Genomic DNA, 17,840 nt, shown 5'->3' on the forward strand with positions numbered 1-17,840 from the left:
CCTGTCTCTTTGCATCAGCATCTGGATGCATGAGCAAAAGGATGTGAGGAGGGGCACCCTGCCACCACTTTGCCCACTCTTTACACCAGAAACCACAGGGCCCAACCATGAACTGATGCAGTTGATCTGGGCCACCGGTGCTTGACCCTGGAAGAAAAGGAACGGCGAAAGCACAATAAGCTATGCTTTTATTGTGGCACACCCGGACATGCCATCACCTGTTATGAACCTTGACCTGCAAGGAATCGGGAAACAAGCCCAGGCCATATGGGGGGGTGAGGGAAAGGTTGGCAGCCTGGGCACCACCCCCAACCCTCAAGGAAAAACCTGATCCAGGACAAATGGGTCCTCCCCACACTTCCAAGTATGAATAAAGTTATGTACCATGGATATGGTTAAACCAATTTCCCCCTCAGTGGGCCTTGATCAACTTCAGGACTACTGATAACTTTATAGATGCTAAAATCACTCAAGCTCTACAAATCCCCCACTGTTTAAAGCCCTCCTAGAGATAAATGATGGGTCCCTCCTGTCCTCGGGGCTATTAACACAGGAAACAGTACTCCTAGAGGCTATAATCCAGGGTCATCGGGAAATGCTACATTTCAGTGTGATTCATTCTCCACACTTACCCCTAATTCTCTGCATCACCTGGCTGGAGCAGCACGACCCTTGCATCTCCTGGAAAGAAAACAGGATCAACTTCCCTTCTGAATACTACCGAAGGGTCTGCCTGCATGCAGCCAGCTTCAGTTCTTTGGTCCTGGGATCCTGCAATTGATCAGAAGGGAGAACACCTGTGGGAGAACTCTAGATGGTGGTGGTTAGCCGGAAGGAGTCACTTCCAAGTCTGATTCCCCATTTCCCTGAAAAATATTGGGATTATGTGGACATTTCTGAAAAGAAAAATGAAGAGATGCTACCTCCACACTGGGACTATGGCTGCCCACTCAACACAGAGTGATGGTCCCTTGTGGATGTATATATGCACTGTCTGAGACAGAACAGGCAGCCCTTCATGTATGCATCAAAGAAAAACCTGTCCAAGGGCTTCATCCAGCACTCCACCTCCCTAGCAGGGGCTCCGGTCCTTTATCTTAAGAAAAAGTATAGAACGCTATGCCTTTGCATAGACCAGTGTTTCTCAAACTGGGGTCGCCGCTTGTGTAGAGAGAGCCCCTGGCGGGCCGGTTTGTTTACCTGCCCCATCCGCAGGTCTGGCCGATTGCGGATCCCACTGGCCACGGTTCTCTGCTCCAGGCCAATGGGGGCTGCTGGAAGCAGCAGACAGTAAGTCCCTCAGCTCGCACTGCTTCCAGTAGCTCCCATTGGCCTGGAGCAGCGAACCGCAGCCAGTGGGAGCTCGATAGGCCAGACCTATACCTATCTCATAGAGCTGGAAGGGACCTTGAAAGGTCATTGAGTCCAGCCCCCTGCCTTCACTAGCAGGACCAAGTACTGATTTTTGCCCCAGATCCCTAAGTGGTCCCCTTAAGGATTGAACTCACAACCCTGGGTTTAACAGGCCAATGCTCAAACCACTGAGCTATCCCTCCCCTCCTCCAGAGCACTTACAACCTAGTGCATCTCAGGGCAGGAAATGAATGGAAGACTGCCTTTGGAACCAGGTATGGGCACTTTAAATATTTAGTAATGCCATTCAGGCTGGCCAATGCTCCCACAACCTTTCAACACTTCATGAACAATGTATTTAGAGAGATCCTGCACCAGTAAGTAGTCCTCTATCTTGATGACATACCTGTGTTTTCAGATAATCCTGAACAGCATTGTTACCACATTCGTTCCATCCTGGAGAGACTACGGAAGCATGGCCTGTTTGTGAAATTGGAAAAATATAGCTTTGACCAGTCCTCCACAGAATTCTTGTGTTACATCCTTTTCCCAGAGGGCATCAAGATGGACCCCCAGAAGACAGAGGCCATCTGCGGCTGGGCAGCACCCAGGTCCTCCTGGGGGTTGCAGAGTTTCCTGAGTTTCTCAGATTTTTACCGACAATTCATTCTAGGCTTCTCAGGGAAAATAGCCCCCACAAAGCCATCAAATTTATTTGGACCTGCAAAGCTCACCATCTTTTCAATCAGTTCAAGGCTGCTTTCACCAAGGCTCCCATTCTAGCACACCTGGACTCTGCTCAAGCATTCATAGCAGAAGCCAATGCCTCCAGTGTAGCCATTGGGTCCATACTCTCTCAGAGGCATGGTCCGCAGTAGATGTTGCACCCCTGTGCCTACTACTCCCAAAAACTCGCCACTGCCAAATGGAATTATGAGATATTAGATAAGGAAATACTTGCAATTAAATCAGCCTTTAAAGAGTGGTGTCATAACCTCAAGGGATCCCGCCACCCAGGGCAAGTCTTTGATGACCATAAGAACCCTGATTATCTGTGGAATGCTCAAGCCTTGAGCCAAAGAGAACTCAGGTGGACATTATCCTTCTCTCAATTGAATTTTGTCATCACCTATTGCCCAGGAACCAGGAATAGGAAAGCAGACACCCTATTCTGAAAGGGGGCATACTATCAAGAGGTCAAGGACCCTAACCAAGAATGACCCTATCTCCTAATAGCTCACAACTTCCTTAGTGCCAAGATTAACCAAGACCACCTTGATCTTATCTGATCTGCTTCGAAGGAAGACCCATTTACTTAGCCCGAGTAAGCGAGAGCCAGAATCAAAATGCAATGCTCCACACAGGGTGGGATCATCTACCTTGATGGATGCATATACACTCCATCCCCCTCCCTCCCCACAGCTAGAAGAGCTCCTTCTCTGCCATGACACTCCTTTGGCAGGACAACTTGGACATCTGAAGATTTCTGCATGGCTTCCCCTTTCTTCTGGTGGCCCTGTACATGAGCCAAAGTCCAGGGCTAGGATAACTCTTGTGACCAGTGTGCTCACTCCAAGATGCCCTGTGCTAAGCCCCTCAATGCCCTAGTATCCGCGGAGACTCAGGCTAGACACTGGGTCTCAATCACCATGGACTTCATCGTGGAACTCCCTGACTCCGGTGGTCACACAGTGGTCTTTACTGTTGTAGACCAACTGACCAAAATTGTGCACTTCATCCCCTGTAATAACCTGCCCCCTTCTGAAACCATGCTGCGACTCCTAGTGGTTCATTTGTCTGACTTCATGGGCTTCCAAACATATCCCCTTGAACCAAGGCCTCCAGTTTGTCTCATGCTTTTGCTGTGAGGTGGTCCTGCTAATGGACGTTTGTACTTTTACCTCCTCTCTGTACCATCCCCACACAGATGGGCAGATGGAGAGGGTGAACCAAGTGTTTGAGAAATACCTATGGTGCTTTGTCAGTTACCATTAAGATAACTGGTTTTCCCTCCTTCCTTATGCCAAGTCTTCACACAACAACACTGACTATGCCTCCATAGGGCGGAGTCCCCTATTTGAAAACTGGTTTTCAGCTGGCCTTGCTAGCCACCTCTCCAAACCCAGCAACTGCTGACTGGATCCAACAAATTCACCATATACCAGAGGAGCTTAAGGACCACCTAGAAGACACAAAAACAGACAAGTAATATGCAGACTGTCAATACCAGGAATGCCCAGCTATCATGGTTGGTCATATTGTCTGGCTTGCTGCAAAACTCTTCCATACAAACAGACCATCCTGCAAATTAGACAACCAGTTCCGTGGGCCCTTCCAGATTTGTCAGCAAATTAACCCCGTCACATTCAAACTGCAGCTCTCTCAATCTCTTAGGGTACATCCTGTTTTCAAGATATCCCTCCTGAAGCCTTACCCAGAGGATCCCTTTCCTGGTGAGTCCCAACAGCCACCCCCACCAGTCCAGGTCCAAGGGAATGAGGAATATATAGTCCATGCTATCCTGGACTCTAAACTATAGAGGGGGAGATTGTACTATCTCATTGATTGACAGGGGTAGGGTCCTAAAGAATGCTCCTTGGAACCCGTTGCCCATGCCCATGCCTCTGACCTAGTAAAAGGATTTCATCAAGACCACTCGGATAAATGAGGCCCAGCATCCACTCAGCGGAAGAGCAACCCTGAAGATGGTGGATAATATGAGGATGCGGGGACTAGAACCTAGGTCTGCAAAGTCTGGGATGTCTGATATTCCCACAGTGTCACTGGGAAGCCAGGTAGGACTGTACCTAGGGAGCACTGTGGAGAATAGTCACCACAGGAAGTACCGCCCAAGAAAGCCAGAGTGACGGCACCCTGCGTCCCTCTGATTGGCCAACCACGCTATTTAACCCTGGATGGTGACCCAGGAAGTTGTCTGGGCAATGACACAGACTTTGGGCGACTTGTGACTCCAGACCTCACCTTGTGGTCTGGTCTCTGATCCCAGCCTGACCCTGACCCTGACTCTGGACGCCTGACTCTAGCTTGGTGCTGTCTCTGGTCTCAGGTCTCTGACTCTGGCCTGACTGTGACCCTGATTCTAGCCTGGTACTACCTCTGATCTCCAGTCCCCAACCCAGCCTGACTTTTCCCTGGACTCTTGCTTACTGAACCCAGCTCTAGCAATTCCGCCAACCCTCCCCTCCGACTACTGCCCCTGATGTTTGGACCCCACCTAGCTAGGTCAGACCCCTAAACCCCAATCCCCTACTGTGGCACACTTTTCTCTGAGTCCCCCTGGGACCATGCCTGGTCACTTATGGCTGTTATGTCTCTCCACCTTTTTGAAATAGTAGCAGCATCAGCCCCGGTGCTCTGTCCAGAATTCCAGTCTGGCTATTTAAAATCTTTCCTTCTGAAGCATCATCCATTTGAGAAAACAATTCTTCTCTTTCCATTCAAAAAAAAAAATCTAGCAGCTGTGTGATCTTCCTAGTACAGAAGGGGCTGCCTCTATGAAGTGGGTGGGAGGGAGGGATTTTTTTCCGATTCACTCTGTAATGCTCCTTGAGATCCTTCTGGATGAAAGACACTATGAACAGAAAGCTTTGTTTACAACATCAACACTACAAACACGGTAGTATATCTAATTTAACTGTACAGCTCTGATGGTTGAAAAGTGGATGGGACTCAGGAAGAAATTTGTAGAATCTAACAAATGGGATACTTCCAAATTCCCCTGTGTGCCTCTCAGTCTATATGTATGCTGTATAGTTGTGGGTGTTTGTGTGTGTGAATAGCTGTTAAATGTACACATAAAATCAAAGAGCAAGAAAAATAGAGGTTTGACCTTGCAGCAGCTGAAGATGATACTCAAGTATATTACTTTGTGTTCTGCTATCGTTACCGCTAATGAGCTTATTCATTGCAAGGCCATATATTGCTGTGTTTGCTTGCATTTTCAGAACTACCGTATGCCCCCAGCTGTGTGTGTCTTGTAGGGAGAAAAAGTCTTAATCCATCTGCCAAGTCTGGCTGAGTTTTAGGAATTAGTTAAACAACAATAAACAAACTGTTATGGTTAATAAACTCAGATCAATGTCATCTGGTAGCAGTTTACATGGAAATAGAATCAATTCCTCTTCCAGTGGGAAGGTGAGCACAGACACTCAAAATTCCAGTCGGAAGATCTTCACACATTCATCACTTAGCTGTCTCTCCTGAGGGATTTTCTCTTTGTCTCCATGGCATGTGGATTGTGGGGTCTCTCTCTCATTATTGTAAATTAAGGATGCCAGAAAATGTGAATTGTAAGCCAGAAGCTATGGCATCATCATGTTTGATATACAAAAAAACCCCAAATCAATACCATTATCCCTTCCAGCACCTCTTTTGGTTGTATCCCCCATTTTGGGTCCCGTGCCATTTTGGGTCTCGCCACACTTGGTCTATAATAGGAACTGTATGGACTAATGCATTCTCCTGTATGCCAAGGGAGCCCACCAGCTGCTGTTAAAATCTGCTTGCTGTGTGGGGACATGTTAGCATCAGTTCTGAAAGAGGCTATTTGCCAAGTATCTCTGCCAGAAGTGAAAGAATTAACTATTTGAATGTGTATGTGTGTGTATGTGTGCGCGCGTACAGACAAAAACATATGTGCATATATGACTCTTAATGGACTTAGGGTCAATATTAGCGGTAATATAGTGCCCAAGAGATAAAATAGCTATTGAGAGTGTCATATCTTGCCTGAAGTTTGTATATAGACGTGTATAATCAAAAGAACTGCTTTTACCCTTGGGCAGTTTTTACCACATTCTTCTTGCTCTTTAGTGACAGTCCCAGCTTGTATTATTTACCCCTTGAATTTATGTGTATTGAAGCTTTCTCTGGGCATGTATCCTTCAGCACAGGAAGATTTATACATAGAGAAAACAAAACACGAGTGTGATGTATTAAAATAGGGTGACAATCTCTCTGAGTAGCCCTGAACCCTTGTCTTCCTGGCAGAGACAGACTGTTGGTCATTTCCTCTAGGGTGGTAGACACTGAAAGAAGCTCTGGGCTCCCCTTTCAATGGGGAACCCGCCAGCTACTCCAGGGAAGGCATGGAACAGCTGTGGCCCATATTGTCCATGCTTTCAGGGTGTCCATGTTGTAAGTTATATGTAGATTATTGCTCTCCAGTGTGTGCTACATCTCTTGTGCTATATCTCTTCAGTTGGACAATGGCACACATCTAATTTTATATCAGTCCTTTAAAACATTTAATTAACCTAGTCAGGAAAATACAAGCTTCCCATTGTTTAAGGTCCCAATTCAGCAGAGCACATGCTTAGATCCATCTCTATCCAGGAAAGCACTGAAGCATGTGTTTAACTCCTGTTTCCTGAACTGGGGCCAGAAATACAAGCCAGCAGTCAATCAAGGGGATAAATAATGCCACTAACAATTGTTATAATTGTGGATACATGCATGCCTACCAGTGCCCTCACTGTATCTCTGAAGTAATGTATATCTCTCTATATTGCAGCCATCTATGAACAGTCGTGTGAAGCCTATCGTCACAAAGGGAAGACGTCTGGTTTCTTCCATATTGATTCCGATGGAAGTGGACCGCTTGGACCGTTCCAGGTTTACTGCAATATCACGGGTAAGGATACTGCATTGTCAACAATGTTGAACATTGGCTCGAAATGTCTTATAATGAAATGTTTTCTGTTTGTATCGTTAAGAGAACCTCAGAGTTGTGGATATTTTGATGGTGGGGAAAAAAGGCATCAGATTTATAGCTTTTGTGATGAAAGTTAAATTTAGAAGGATTTCCACTGGTTAGTATCAGCTAGCACTACAATCCAAGCCTGTATGATTCCTGCAACTCAGGGTGGAACAGATATGCAGTCCTTAGCTATGGCTAAAAGAACAAATTGTGCTTAGTGAGAGGATGTTGTTGCATTTTTCATAAATATCCTGATTTTTAATTCACCCTCAGTATTATTTTTATGAGATCTCATAAACTTGAAACCCAGATCTGTTTCTTAACTTAACTGTTTCTTTGCTACACTTGTATTATAGCTTCTTATTGTAAGGTTCAACTCAATTATGAGAGAAATAGATAGTTAGGTAAAAAGTCTAATATGTATACTTCCACATCATCTGCAGTCTCTGCTCAAAGCAGACGGTACTCTTTACTCAAGTAGCCCCACTGACAGTAAGTGAGACAACTCATGTAAGGGTTTGCAGAATGAGGACCTTAATTAGTATAGAAAGTAACAGGACATCCTTTCTCTCACTAGAGAGAGGTGGTACTTTTCAGGTTAGGATGAGCTCATTGGCAGTCACTGTGGGGGAAACTCACTCTGGGACCATGACCTCATAATAAGAGCCTCATTATGCTGGAACAATGATATTGTCTACCATTACGGGAAGACTTGTGACTGAGGGAGATGGAACCTTCTCCAGAACTGGGCCAACACTGTAGAGCTCACAGCCTAGTGAAACAGGAATTGACCGATAACCTCATTGCATTGAGCTAATTGTAAAGCTCACTTTTTTGTCCAAGCTTTTCTACCACAATACCCTCACTGACACCAGTGCCTTTTTATATTCAATCAACATTTTTAAAAATAGAAACCAACGCCCCTAAGCCTGCCTCATGCCACCAGGGAAGGAAATAAGAGATATCCATTGTAACTTCTTACACTTAGGAGCAGCTCAGATATTGCATAGATCAGAGCCAAGGTAGAAACCTAGAAGACAGTCTTTTGGTTATGACTCTTCAAGTTGTTGTCCTATAGTTTAAAATAAAATGCAAATCACAAAGGAGAATCTCAGTTAAATCTCCCCTTAGAGATCTGAGTGAAATTCACATGGAGAGCTGAATGTTCTTGTCTAAGAGCAGATTTTGCCCCTAAAACCTAGAGACCAGTTCTCTTCCTTCTTTCACTCTGTTCAGGGAGAAGCCAAAATGTAGCCAAGGATCACAGCTGACTGAAAAGGGGAAGGAATGGGGGTCATTACCCTGCCCTTCCCCACTCTTCACTGGTTACTTTTACTGGCCAGGTACAGATGGGGGACCATGCGGTACCCTCTGCTAGGCTGGTAATTGTGGCTGCATTAGGCAGCCGCATATCCCCTTCAGATTCAATCCAGAGCACCCAGGGCACAACATGAGCCTTTACCTTGCTTCCTCAATCAACTCATACTTAAAGTGTCTCAAATTAAATTTTCATGGTGATGTAATTGGGCAATCATTATATGTTAATTAAACACACACCTGTTAATGATTAAGTATGTTTTTATTCAGGTGTAACAAATATTTAATAAGAAGTGTCTGTTCAACAGTTGTTGAATCTCAAGTATTGAGGCAGAGTTCCATCTTCTCATCAGCATGGTGTTTTTTGGACTCCAATATGGAGCCATAATTAATATTAATATTTATTATTACTATATGTTTACATTACAATGCATAACCAATTAGTTCATTGTATCATCCATTTATCATTGTGTTATTTGGTGTTATGCTCAATTCATATATAATACATGTATGCTAAATAGATGTAAATTGTAGAATTATAGAAGTATAAGATAGACAAGTATTTAGGAGTGATGAGTGTGTATTAGGCATATAAGTAAAGCCTGGCTAGAATGCAAGGCCTATAGGCTGAGGCCTGTAAGATTTTAGCTCAACCAGACTAGGCCATAGGCTTAAGAATTCTTGACATGAGTGGGTGACCTAGGAATAACCCTAAGCCAGTAAGGTCACAAGATTACTGTAGAAATTGTGCCAATAGGTTGTTACGGAAAACTAGATTGCAATAGACTGCAATGTATTGTCCAAAACCATGGGATACCTGATTATAACATTATGGAATGTTCTGTCCCGACCACACATTACATATTGTTCAAGAATGCTGAGGAGAATAAGGGAAACGAAAAAAACAATCTCTGAAAAACAATAATTGTAGGATGTGGCAGTACAGATGAGGAAAAGAACATTGAAACACTCATGCATATGCATAAGGTATTAGATATGGTCAGAACAATGATATAAAAGAGGATGCCTGGTTGGGTAAAAGAGGGACGACCCCAAGGGACAACTCCACGGGAAACCCCAGCAGGGACCATTCCTCTTTTGATACTCAAGTGTTGAGAGATCCTAGAATACCTTGGAGGATGTGAGGATAACTACAGCCTCAGTTGTTGCATATATTTTTGTAGGATTTATATTATTCATTGATAATTGTAAACTTAACTATTGCTTTAATTAAACTTGTAGTAGTACAGATAAGACTTTGTACTTGTGATTGTGTCTGCAGTCACTATCCTCGGTCTTCGTGTGTTCCTGGAGTCTCCAAATTTGAGAAAAGCACCAGAGGTGATTTTCATGTTTTTCAGCTTGAAACTGTAGCAACAGGAGCTGAATCCTTGGTAGTTTAATACAAAATTACTAAATAAATTTAAATTTAAAAAGGCTATAAATAGCACATAGGCATTCATCCAGATGGGACCCCATAGTACTAGACATTGTGCATACACAGAGGGAGCAATAATTCCTGCTCCAAAGATTTTACAATCTATGTCACCAAGGCAAACGAGAGAGAGAGTCTCTGTTTTCTTTGAAAACGCTGGATTTTTTTGGTGGAAAGCCAGAAATCTCAAAGCCGATTTTCTTTCTCTTAATGTTTGAAATATTTGGTTGCTGAAAATTGTAAAACTTTTGGGTTTTGGTTTTCCAAAAAAAGGTTAATTTTTTTGATGGGGAAATAAAACCATTTTCCAGCCAGCTCTCTCATTCTCCCCATTTTACAGATAGGAGACTGAAGCATCGAGAGAAAATGACTTGTTTATAGTCACCAAAGGAGAGTGAGACAGAGCTGGGAATTGGCTCCGGATTAGCCAATCTAGTTACCTAACCAGAAAACCATCCTCCCTCTCTGTGCAGCTCGTTGTTGATTATTGTTGTTAGTGTAGTTCTGAGAATAGGTGCAACAACTCATGCCCCGAAGAGTTAGTTGGAGAGATTTAGGGGTGACATGAAGCAATGGAAAATTCAGATAAAGGAATAACATGTTGCTTGTATTCATAGTAGTGTTATGAACTAATTACTTTGCATTGCAGTGAATATTACATTTTGAAGCGGGGATTTCAGTGAGGAGAAGCAAATCATCTGAGATGAACTCTGCCATGAGGCTTTGAGAGCAGAATTTATCTTAAGTATGTAGCTAACAATCAGTAACAACTACAAGTAAATGCATTTATTCTTATTAGATCAGATAGGGAAAATGGTCTTAGTCAGTTATTAACTGGGACTGAATTACAAGTGCTTTTCCAAATGATGGTGTCTAATTTGTTTAAAACAGCCAGTTGGTGTGGGATCTAGACATTGAAAGGTACCAATGTGTTATTAGTTAATATACATGATTATCTATCTAATCTTAGTTATTTCTATGCAGCGTATTACCTTGGTAGTCAAGCACTGAACACAAATTCTGAAGAAAGCATAGAGTGTGTGTCTGGTTGTGTGCGTCTGAGAAAGAATACAGAATATATGTTCTATTTTCAACATGGCAAGAAGTTAACGGCGGGGTGTCTCACGATGCCTTGTGTAACCATTGTTGTTCATTATATTAATTAATGATCTGGAAAAATGGCTGAACAGTGAGGTGGCAAATTGCAGATGACAAACTATTATTTAGGTTAGTCAAGAACAGAGAAGACTCTGGGGTACTTTATAAGGGCCTCATCTTGAAGGTTGTGTTTATTTCTAGTTACTGTCAAAAAAAGACATTGCTGGAATAGGAAGTATTCAGGGACAAACTTCACGAGTCACAGAAAGAAAGAAAGGTTGGAAAGAAAGGCTGGAAAGACTGGGAATGTTGGGTTTAGACAGGAGATGTATAAGAGGGTGCTTATAGAAATCAGTGATTTAGGAGAGGTAAATCATGTGCTTCCATCTGCACTTTCACATAATTCAAAGCCAAAGAGACATTCAATGACACTGAAAGGCCACATACTTAATACTGGTAAAAGAGGAAATACTTTCATCCAGCACATAATTAACCAATGGAACTCATTGCCCTGAATATCATTAAGCTTAAAGCAGAGCAGGATTTAAAGAGAATTTCAACATGTATGATGGGTAATGAGAACATCTACCGTTGAATTAGAGAGAGAGAGAGAGAGAGAGAGAGAGAGAGGGAGATGTGCCCTGTAGCAGGTCATTCAATAATTGTCTATTATTAAATTCTCTTGCACTGGTCTGAACTGGTGTAGCATTGGTTATGGTCCTCTGAAGCCTGCTCTCTTTCTCTTCCTGCTTGAAGTCTATTGATCTGTCTTGTGTATTTCCTCCAGCACTAAGTCTATATCCATGCAACCCACAGCTATGTACTTGTATTGCTACTCTATAATGGAGAGCGTTTAAAATGACCTCTTCACACCTCCTAGGGAATACATTTTAACCTCAGTATCTGAAGGATTTGGTGATGATGAACAGCGCAATACCCCTCCTCTATTTCTTTAGTTCTGCAGTTTTGTTGTACACAGACCCTGGGCCATTAAACAACACATAGAAGTTGGTATGACAAAATCAATGCTTAATTTTATCTCATTCGGTTATTTATCTATTATTGAAATCCTTTTTTATGGAGGTCCAGAGCAAGGGAAGATGACAGTCCTCTTCTGTGGCTCTTGCTGCTAGTCTGAAATTTGTTTGGGAAACTCCCATAAAGGAACCTTGCGTCAGAGAGTAAGAAATGTTCCCTATCTGGAGCTGAATATTCCTCTTTTTGTGCATTCAAATCTGAACTTGAAGAGCCAAGGAAAATTTTCATTTTCCACCTTTCAGAATACTGCATAGAAATCGTATTTAAGCTACAGTCGTAAGCTGGGATTGTGAAAGTTGCTGCAGGAAATGGACAATCGGACATCTAAACCGTCAAAGTGACCCTTGCGATTTATAAAATCATTCCTAATCTTCCCCCCCATAATTCCTGCAATGCTCAACACTTTTATTACACATTTTGAACCCCCTCGTTTACCTGCACCCCCCCGCCCCGTATGGTATATATCCAATTACATGCAGAAAATAAGGCCTCAGTCTATCAAAGCACTTAAGCACATCCATAACTTTAGTAGTCACATACTCCTCCCATTGATTTTATCACCTGCATCTACCTCATTGTGTTAGACCCACAATGGAGGCATATAATACTTTAAATCATTTTTATAGATAACAAAACAAACCTTAAAAAGCAACAGAGGGTCCTGTGGCACCTTTAAGACTAACAGAAGTATTGGGAGCATAAGCTTTCGTGGGTAAGAACCTCACTTCTTCAGATGCAAGTAATGGAAATTTCCAGAGGCAAGTATAAATCAGTGTGGCGATAACGAGGTTAGTTCAATCGGGGAGGGTGAGGTGCTCTGCTAGCAGTTGAGGTGTGAACACCAAGGGAGGAGAAACTGCTTCTGTAGTTGGATAGCCATTCACAGTCTTTGTTTAATCCTGGATTAAACACCTCAACTGCTAGCAGAGCACCTCACCCTCCCTGATTGAACTAACCTCGTTATCTCCATACTGATTTATACCTGCCTCTGGAAATTTCCATTACTTGCATCTGAAGAAGTGAGGTTCTTACCCACGAAAGCTTATGCTCCCAATACTTCTGTTAGTCTTAAAGGTGCCACAGGACCCTCTGTTGCTTTTTACAGATTCAGACTAACATGGCTACCCCTCTGATACAAAACAAACCTTACTTACTTTACATTTACACCCCAAACGTACTATACCAGAGTCCAAAGGTCAGAATGGTTCCGATGGCCAGTCGAGATTTCAGGCCAGTCAAGATTCAGGGAGCCAGCAAAAACCACATTGATATTTACACGGGATTTTGGATTAATAAACTACTCCGATTTGCAGAAATCATAGGCAACCATTTATAGTTCATTCTGTTGCGTCATCGGTTCTTTGCCATTGTTTACTAGGCCTTCTACCCACACAATTCCAAAGAGACAATCCTGGGTGAGCTGCCTTGATCATAGGTGTGCCATTTTCTCCAATTTTCATACAATTTTAGAATTTTATACAATCCAGCTGGTGTCGTTTCCTTATCTGATGATTTTCTGTATTTTTCTTGGAACAGAAGATTGTTTTTGCACAAACAGTTTTAATAGTCCTTCACCTTAAATTCTTGCTTCGGTTGCTAACTTGCAACCTACGTATTCATGTTAAGCACGCATCATTCATACCAGGCCTTAATAACCTATCATGTATTACATGGATATATGACTCACAATATATATTGATATAAATAGATATATCCCAACAGTCCCCCTTCTTGATACATGATTAATGCCATTAATTATTGTATCACTTTATAATTTTGCAAGCAATTTAATTTTATATATTACTTGCTTCAAAACTTTTGTTGTTGTTTTTTTATTTGGCAGTATAAACATAGCATAATAAAGGTTAACAAAATTATTAATACAAATAATATGACAATAGGATGTAGCATTACATTTAGAAGAGCTGTGACACGGGGAGACCATTTTTAAAAAACATTATACCAATGAAAAATTGCCAATTTAAAATAATAATAATAATATTTGACCATTATGGATTAAAATGTTTATTTTTTAGCTGTGCAGACTTAGATACATATTTTGCATATTGCCTGGTTTTTTTTTTTTTTTGCTTTTATTAATTATTTTTATTGTTATTAATGGTTTTTTTTAATTAATGGACCAGTTTACATTTTTTGGTTTTTTTAGTAGAAGACCTTGATAAATAATTGTATTAATAATGACCTTTGTTACATTACAGTTACATGAGTTAATTGGGCCTTTTTTGTTATACTTTTTAAAAAGACATGGTTTTTAGTGGTTACCACACAGATACACCCATTGCCTAAATTAAACACTTTTGTGCCATTCAAGACTAAATATTGCATGGTACATTGTTCGCTTGAATGGTTTAAATGACATCCCGTTAGGGACCAAGTTAGTAGTGGGTACACCCTTTTGCTTATTCCCCACTCTTCACAATGTTTTGTTAATTTTACTAATTTATAATTAATTTAAATACTATTTAAATAGAGACTGGACACTATATAATCATTTAAATACTATTTAAATAGAGACTGGACCTTAGAAGTCAAGGGCAAAACTCCCATTCAATCCCTAGACTCTTTATCTAGCTTTGGGATTTTTGAGTACAGGTCCACTCGGGACCTGGGGTACATACTTGAGCAGCTAACCTGTGTTGCTGGGGCTTTGCTGATATTTTTAGCACTCCAGCTCGATGAAAGCTAGCTTGGGAATGCCTACCTGTGCTGCAATCACACCTGCTGATTGCAGTGAAGACATAGCCTAAGAGTTTGGTCTAATTCACATTGATGTCAATGGGTAACACTATACGCCCAAAGTGCTTGGTGTTTATTTAGTACCTTGCATAGTCAAGGCATTGTAAAGAGATTTGCAACATCTCTCTGACACCTGACATTTTCCAGGGTGCTCCAGATTTTGACAATTTTTAAACTTTTATTTTGGATTCTAGTTAAATACTCCAGAATTTTATTGAAAGGAAAAAGCTTAAACATTTGTACTAGTTTTTATATCAAAGTTTTTGAGCTGTCAACAGCCATCTTGCAATTTCTAGCTAGCGCAGAGATACAACCTGATTCCATGCAGGCTTAATATACTAAATTAGCCTCACATTTTTAAGATATTAAAGTGTTCCCGTGTTTGGCATTGCAACACTTAACTTATTTAGGAACCTCATTTTCATTCAGGAGCTAAAATCCCATTGACTGTCAATGGGATTTATATGGGATTACTGCAGGAAGCGTCCTGGTGGACACTCACCAAGAAATAGGCTGGAAAGATGGTGTGCCACCTCTCTGTCTCAGAATGGCATTTCTATAATGGCAAGATTATGCACAGTTGTGCAAGAAATCTTCCTCCCCCTGCATTGGCCCAAGGAGCAGAGTCACAGCATTGGGAAGGGCAGTCTATAGCAAACTAGTGGGTGCAAATTCCTGGTGAATGCTGGCCAACTTTGGGAGAGATCAAGCCTCTTCAGTTTGGTGTAGGTCATTGCATCCCCTAACAGAGTAGGGCCCCAGGTATTATATTGTCAGTATCATCAGGAAAAAGAAGAACAGGAGTACTTGTGGCACCTTAGAGACTAACAAATTTATTAGAGCATAAGCTTTCGTGGACTACAGCCCACTTCTTCGGATGCATAGTATCATCAGGGAGTACGGTCAGCCCAAGGCCTGGTAGTGGGATTGGAACTCACTCAGAATTGTTTCCATGCAGATGCATTGAGGAGTTTAAACGCTGGGTTGAAGTGTCACCAAATGGATGAGAAAGTTGGCGGAGGCTGAGAATGGAGAGAGAGCTTCAGAAGCACACATATTTTGGGAGCCAGCAGGGAAAGCTAGAAAAATAACATGTCGGTTAAGTGGTGGCTTTGACATTTATATTTTAAAGTTTAATGAATTGGGGCTGTTAACCCTTTAAGAAACTGCCTTTTTATGTTCATTGGGGAATATATATTTACTTGCTTACCTGCTGCCACAGCTAAAAGCAATGCACTATGGGAGAGCCAGAACATCTTCTCAGGTGGGCACATGTTGCTCTTGTAATGGTAGGGGCAGCTTTAAGGACAAGATTTGGCATTCTGTATAGGGCACCACAAAACAAATACATCCTATGAGCTCTCTGAGCAATTTTTCTCTTGCTCATGTAGCATTTACCGTATGTTTGGCTTGTTGGCAATTTAATCAGTCTGAATAATCTTGTTTTGTGACAAACCTCGTAAATCACGGAAGAGTGATTCGGTTCCATGGGTGAAATGTGGGCTACGGAGAGATTTCCAGATGAAGAATAAAAATGTGACTTAAACAATACAGAACTCATTGAAAAACAGTTTTCCAGCTGCTCTAATTTCTCCTCCTCCCACCCCAATTTAATGCGTGTGCCATCAAAGGCTACAGGGAGGATTCCAGCAGGATGCTGGAAATATTGGTGAAGCTAGACTGAGGGTCTGAAATGTGCTGTAAGTGCTCAAGTCCTGTGCTGTAAAACCATCTCCCAGGACTGACTACAGACACCATAATATCCTAGTAAATTGGACCATTAAATAAAACTGCTAAGTCATAAAGCTGTAGCATTACCCTGAAATTAAAGCATTGTCACTTTTGCATTTTGGAACGAACTAACAAGCCTTTAGGAAATCTGCTTTCAGAGACTGAATTTAAATCTTCTGGGTTCTTCGGTGGGATTTTGGCTGCCATCTAGAAGTGCTTTTGCTGCCTTTTAGCTACAGCATTTGAGCCTGATTTGAAATTTGACCAAGGGAGTAATAAATTAAATAAATCTGAGAGCATGAGCGGGGGGAGGGTGAAACAGCAACCCTTGCTTAAAAATCTGCTTCCTCATTCTCTTTGTAAACTCACAACAGCTGAGGGAGAGATTATTAATTAAAGTCAATGTAGAAAAAATACAATAAGGACATTAAAGTGATAATGATCTTCTGTGGGGGTTTTTTAACTAGAGAATTTACTTACCTTAAGGAGCACATAGATGGGCGGTAGAAACAGTGGTACTCTGCTTAGTCTGTACTCACAATCACTCAATAATTGAATGTTTCTCATAAAAAAGAAGAAAACCTACAAAGAAATTAACTCTAGTCTCAGTATTAATGGCCACCTTTTCAAAAGGCTGAGGCGTGGGTCTCTGCAGAGCTGTGCAACCAGGAAGCTACAGGTGCAGAAAGCTACTTTCACTGCTGAATACCTGTTTGTATGTGAAGTTGCTTCAAATGCGAGTGCAGATGGTATGTGTAAATACAGATACACATTTTTGCATTTCTATCTAGGACCTCTGTCTTTGAAAATGTGGCTCTTAAAACGTCATCAATAGGCTTCAGAATGAACATCAATTGAAATTGGTCAAGGTAATTCACACCACTCCCATAGTTTTTGTTATAGGCAGGCAGTACTTTATCAGGGCATGTTTGCAAATGTATACCCATGCAGGATAACACCCTTTAAAAAAAAAAAAGCTTATTGTGCAAAAGTGAACAGAGACACCGAAGAAGCGTTAGAGTAGCAAGTGTTAGAGTAGCATAATCCACTCTGTCCTCTACTGCAGGATGTGAAATGAGAGGGAGGAGAACATGAGACAGCATGAAACTGCTCTCTTGTAAGTGACGTATTCAGTGTTCCTTGTAACCTGGATGGGTCATTCAGTTTGTTGCTTGGACACTTTGCAATGGTGACTAGGATAAGCAGTGAACTCTTAACCCAAAAATAAAGAAAATATCTGTTTGCTAGGTCTAACACCAACCATTCATGTCCATCAATGTCTCCTGTAATTTTCTCCAACTTATTCACAGACATCAGTCATCACCACACTTCCCCCAATCACTCAAGTACTTTAATAGATTATTTTAATTATGTTTTAATATATGCATTTGC

General features: G+C 41.7%; 1 protein-coding gene across 3 annotated transcripts in view; it reads left to right on the forward strand.

Annotated features, from left to right (window-relative positions):
• Positions 1 to 17,840, forward strand: part of CNTNAP5 (contactin associated protein family member 5) — a 409,890-nt gene that overhangs the window by 267,937 nt on the left and 124,113 nt on the right. For all 3 annotated transcript variants that reach the window (XM_054043237.1, XM_054043235.1, XM_054043236.1), the window contains one exon: positions 6,887 to 7,006. In XM_054043237.1, coding sequence (XP_053899212.1) covers positions 6,887 to 7,006 — 120 coding nt within the window. The remainder of the gene's footprint in view (positions 1 to 6,886; positions 7,007 to 17,840) is intronic.

Source organism: Malaclemys terrapin, chromosome 11, assembly GCF_027887155.1.
Source record: "Malaclemys terrapin pileata isolate rMalTer1 chromosome 11, rMalTer1.hap1, whole genome shotgun sequence".
NCBI lineage: Eukaryota > Metazoa > Chordata > Testudines > Emydidae > Malaclemys > Malaclemys terrapin.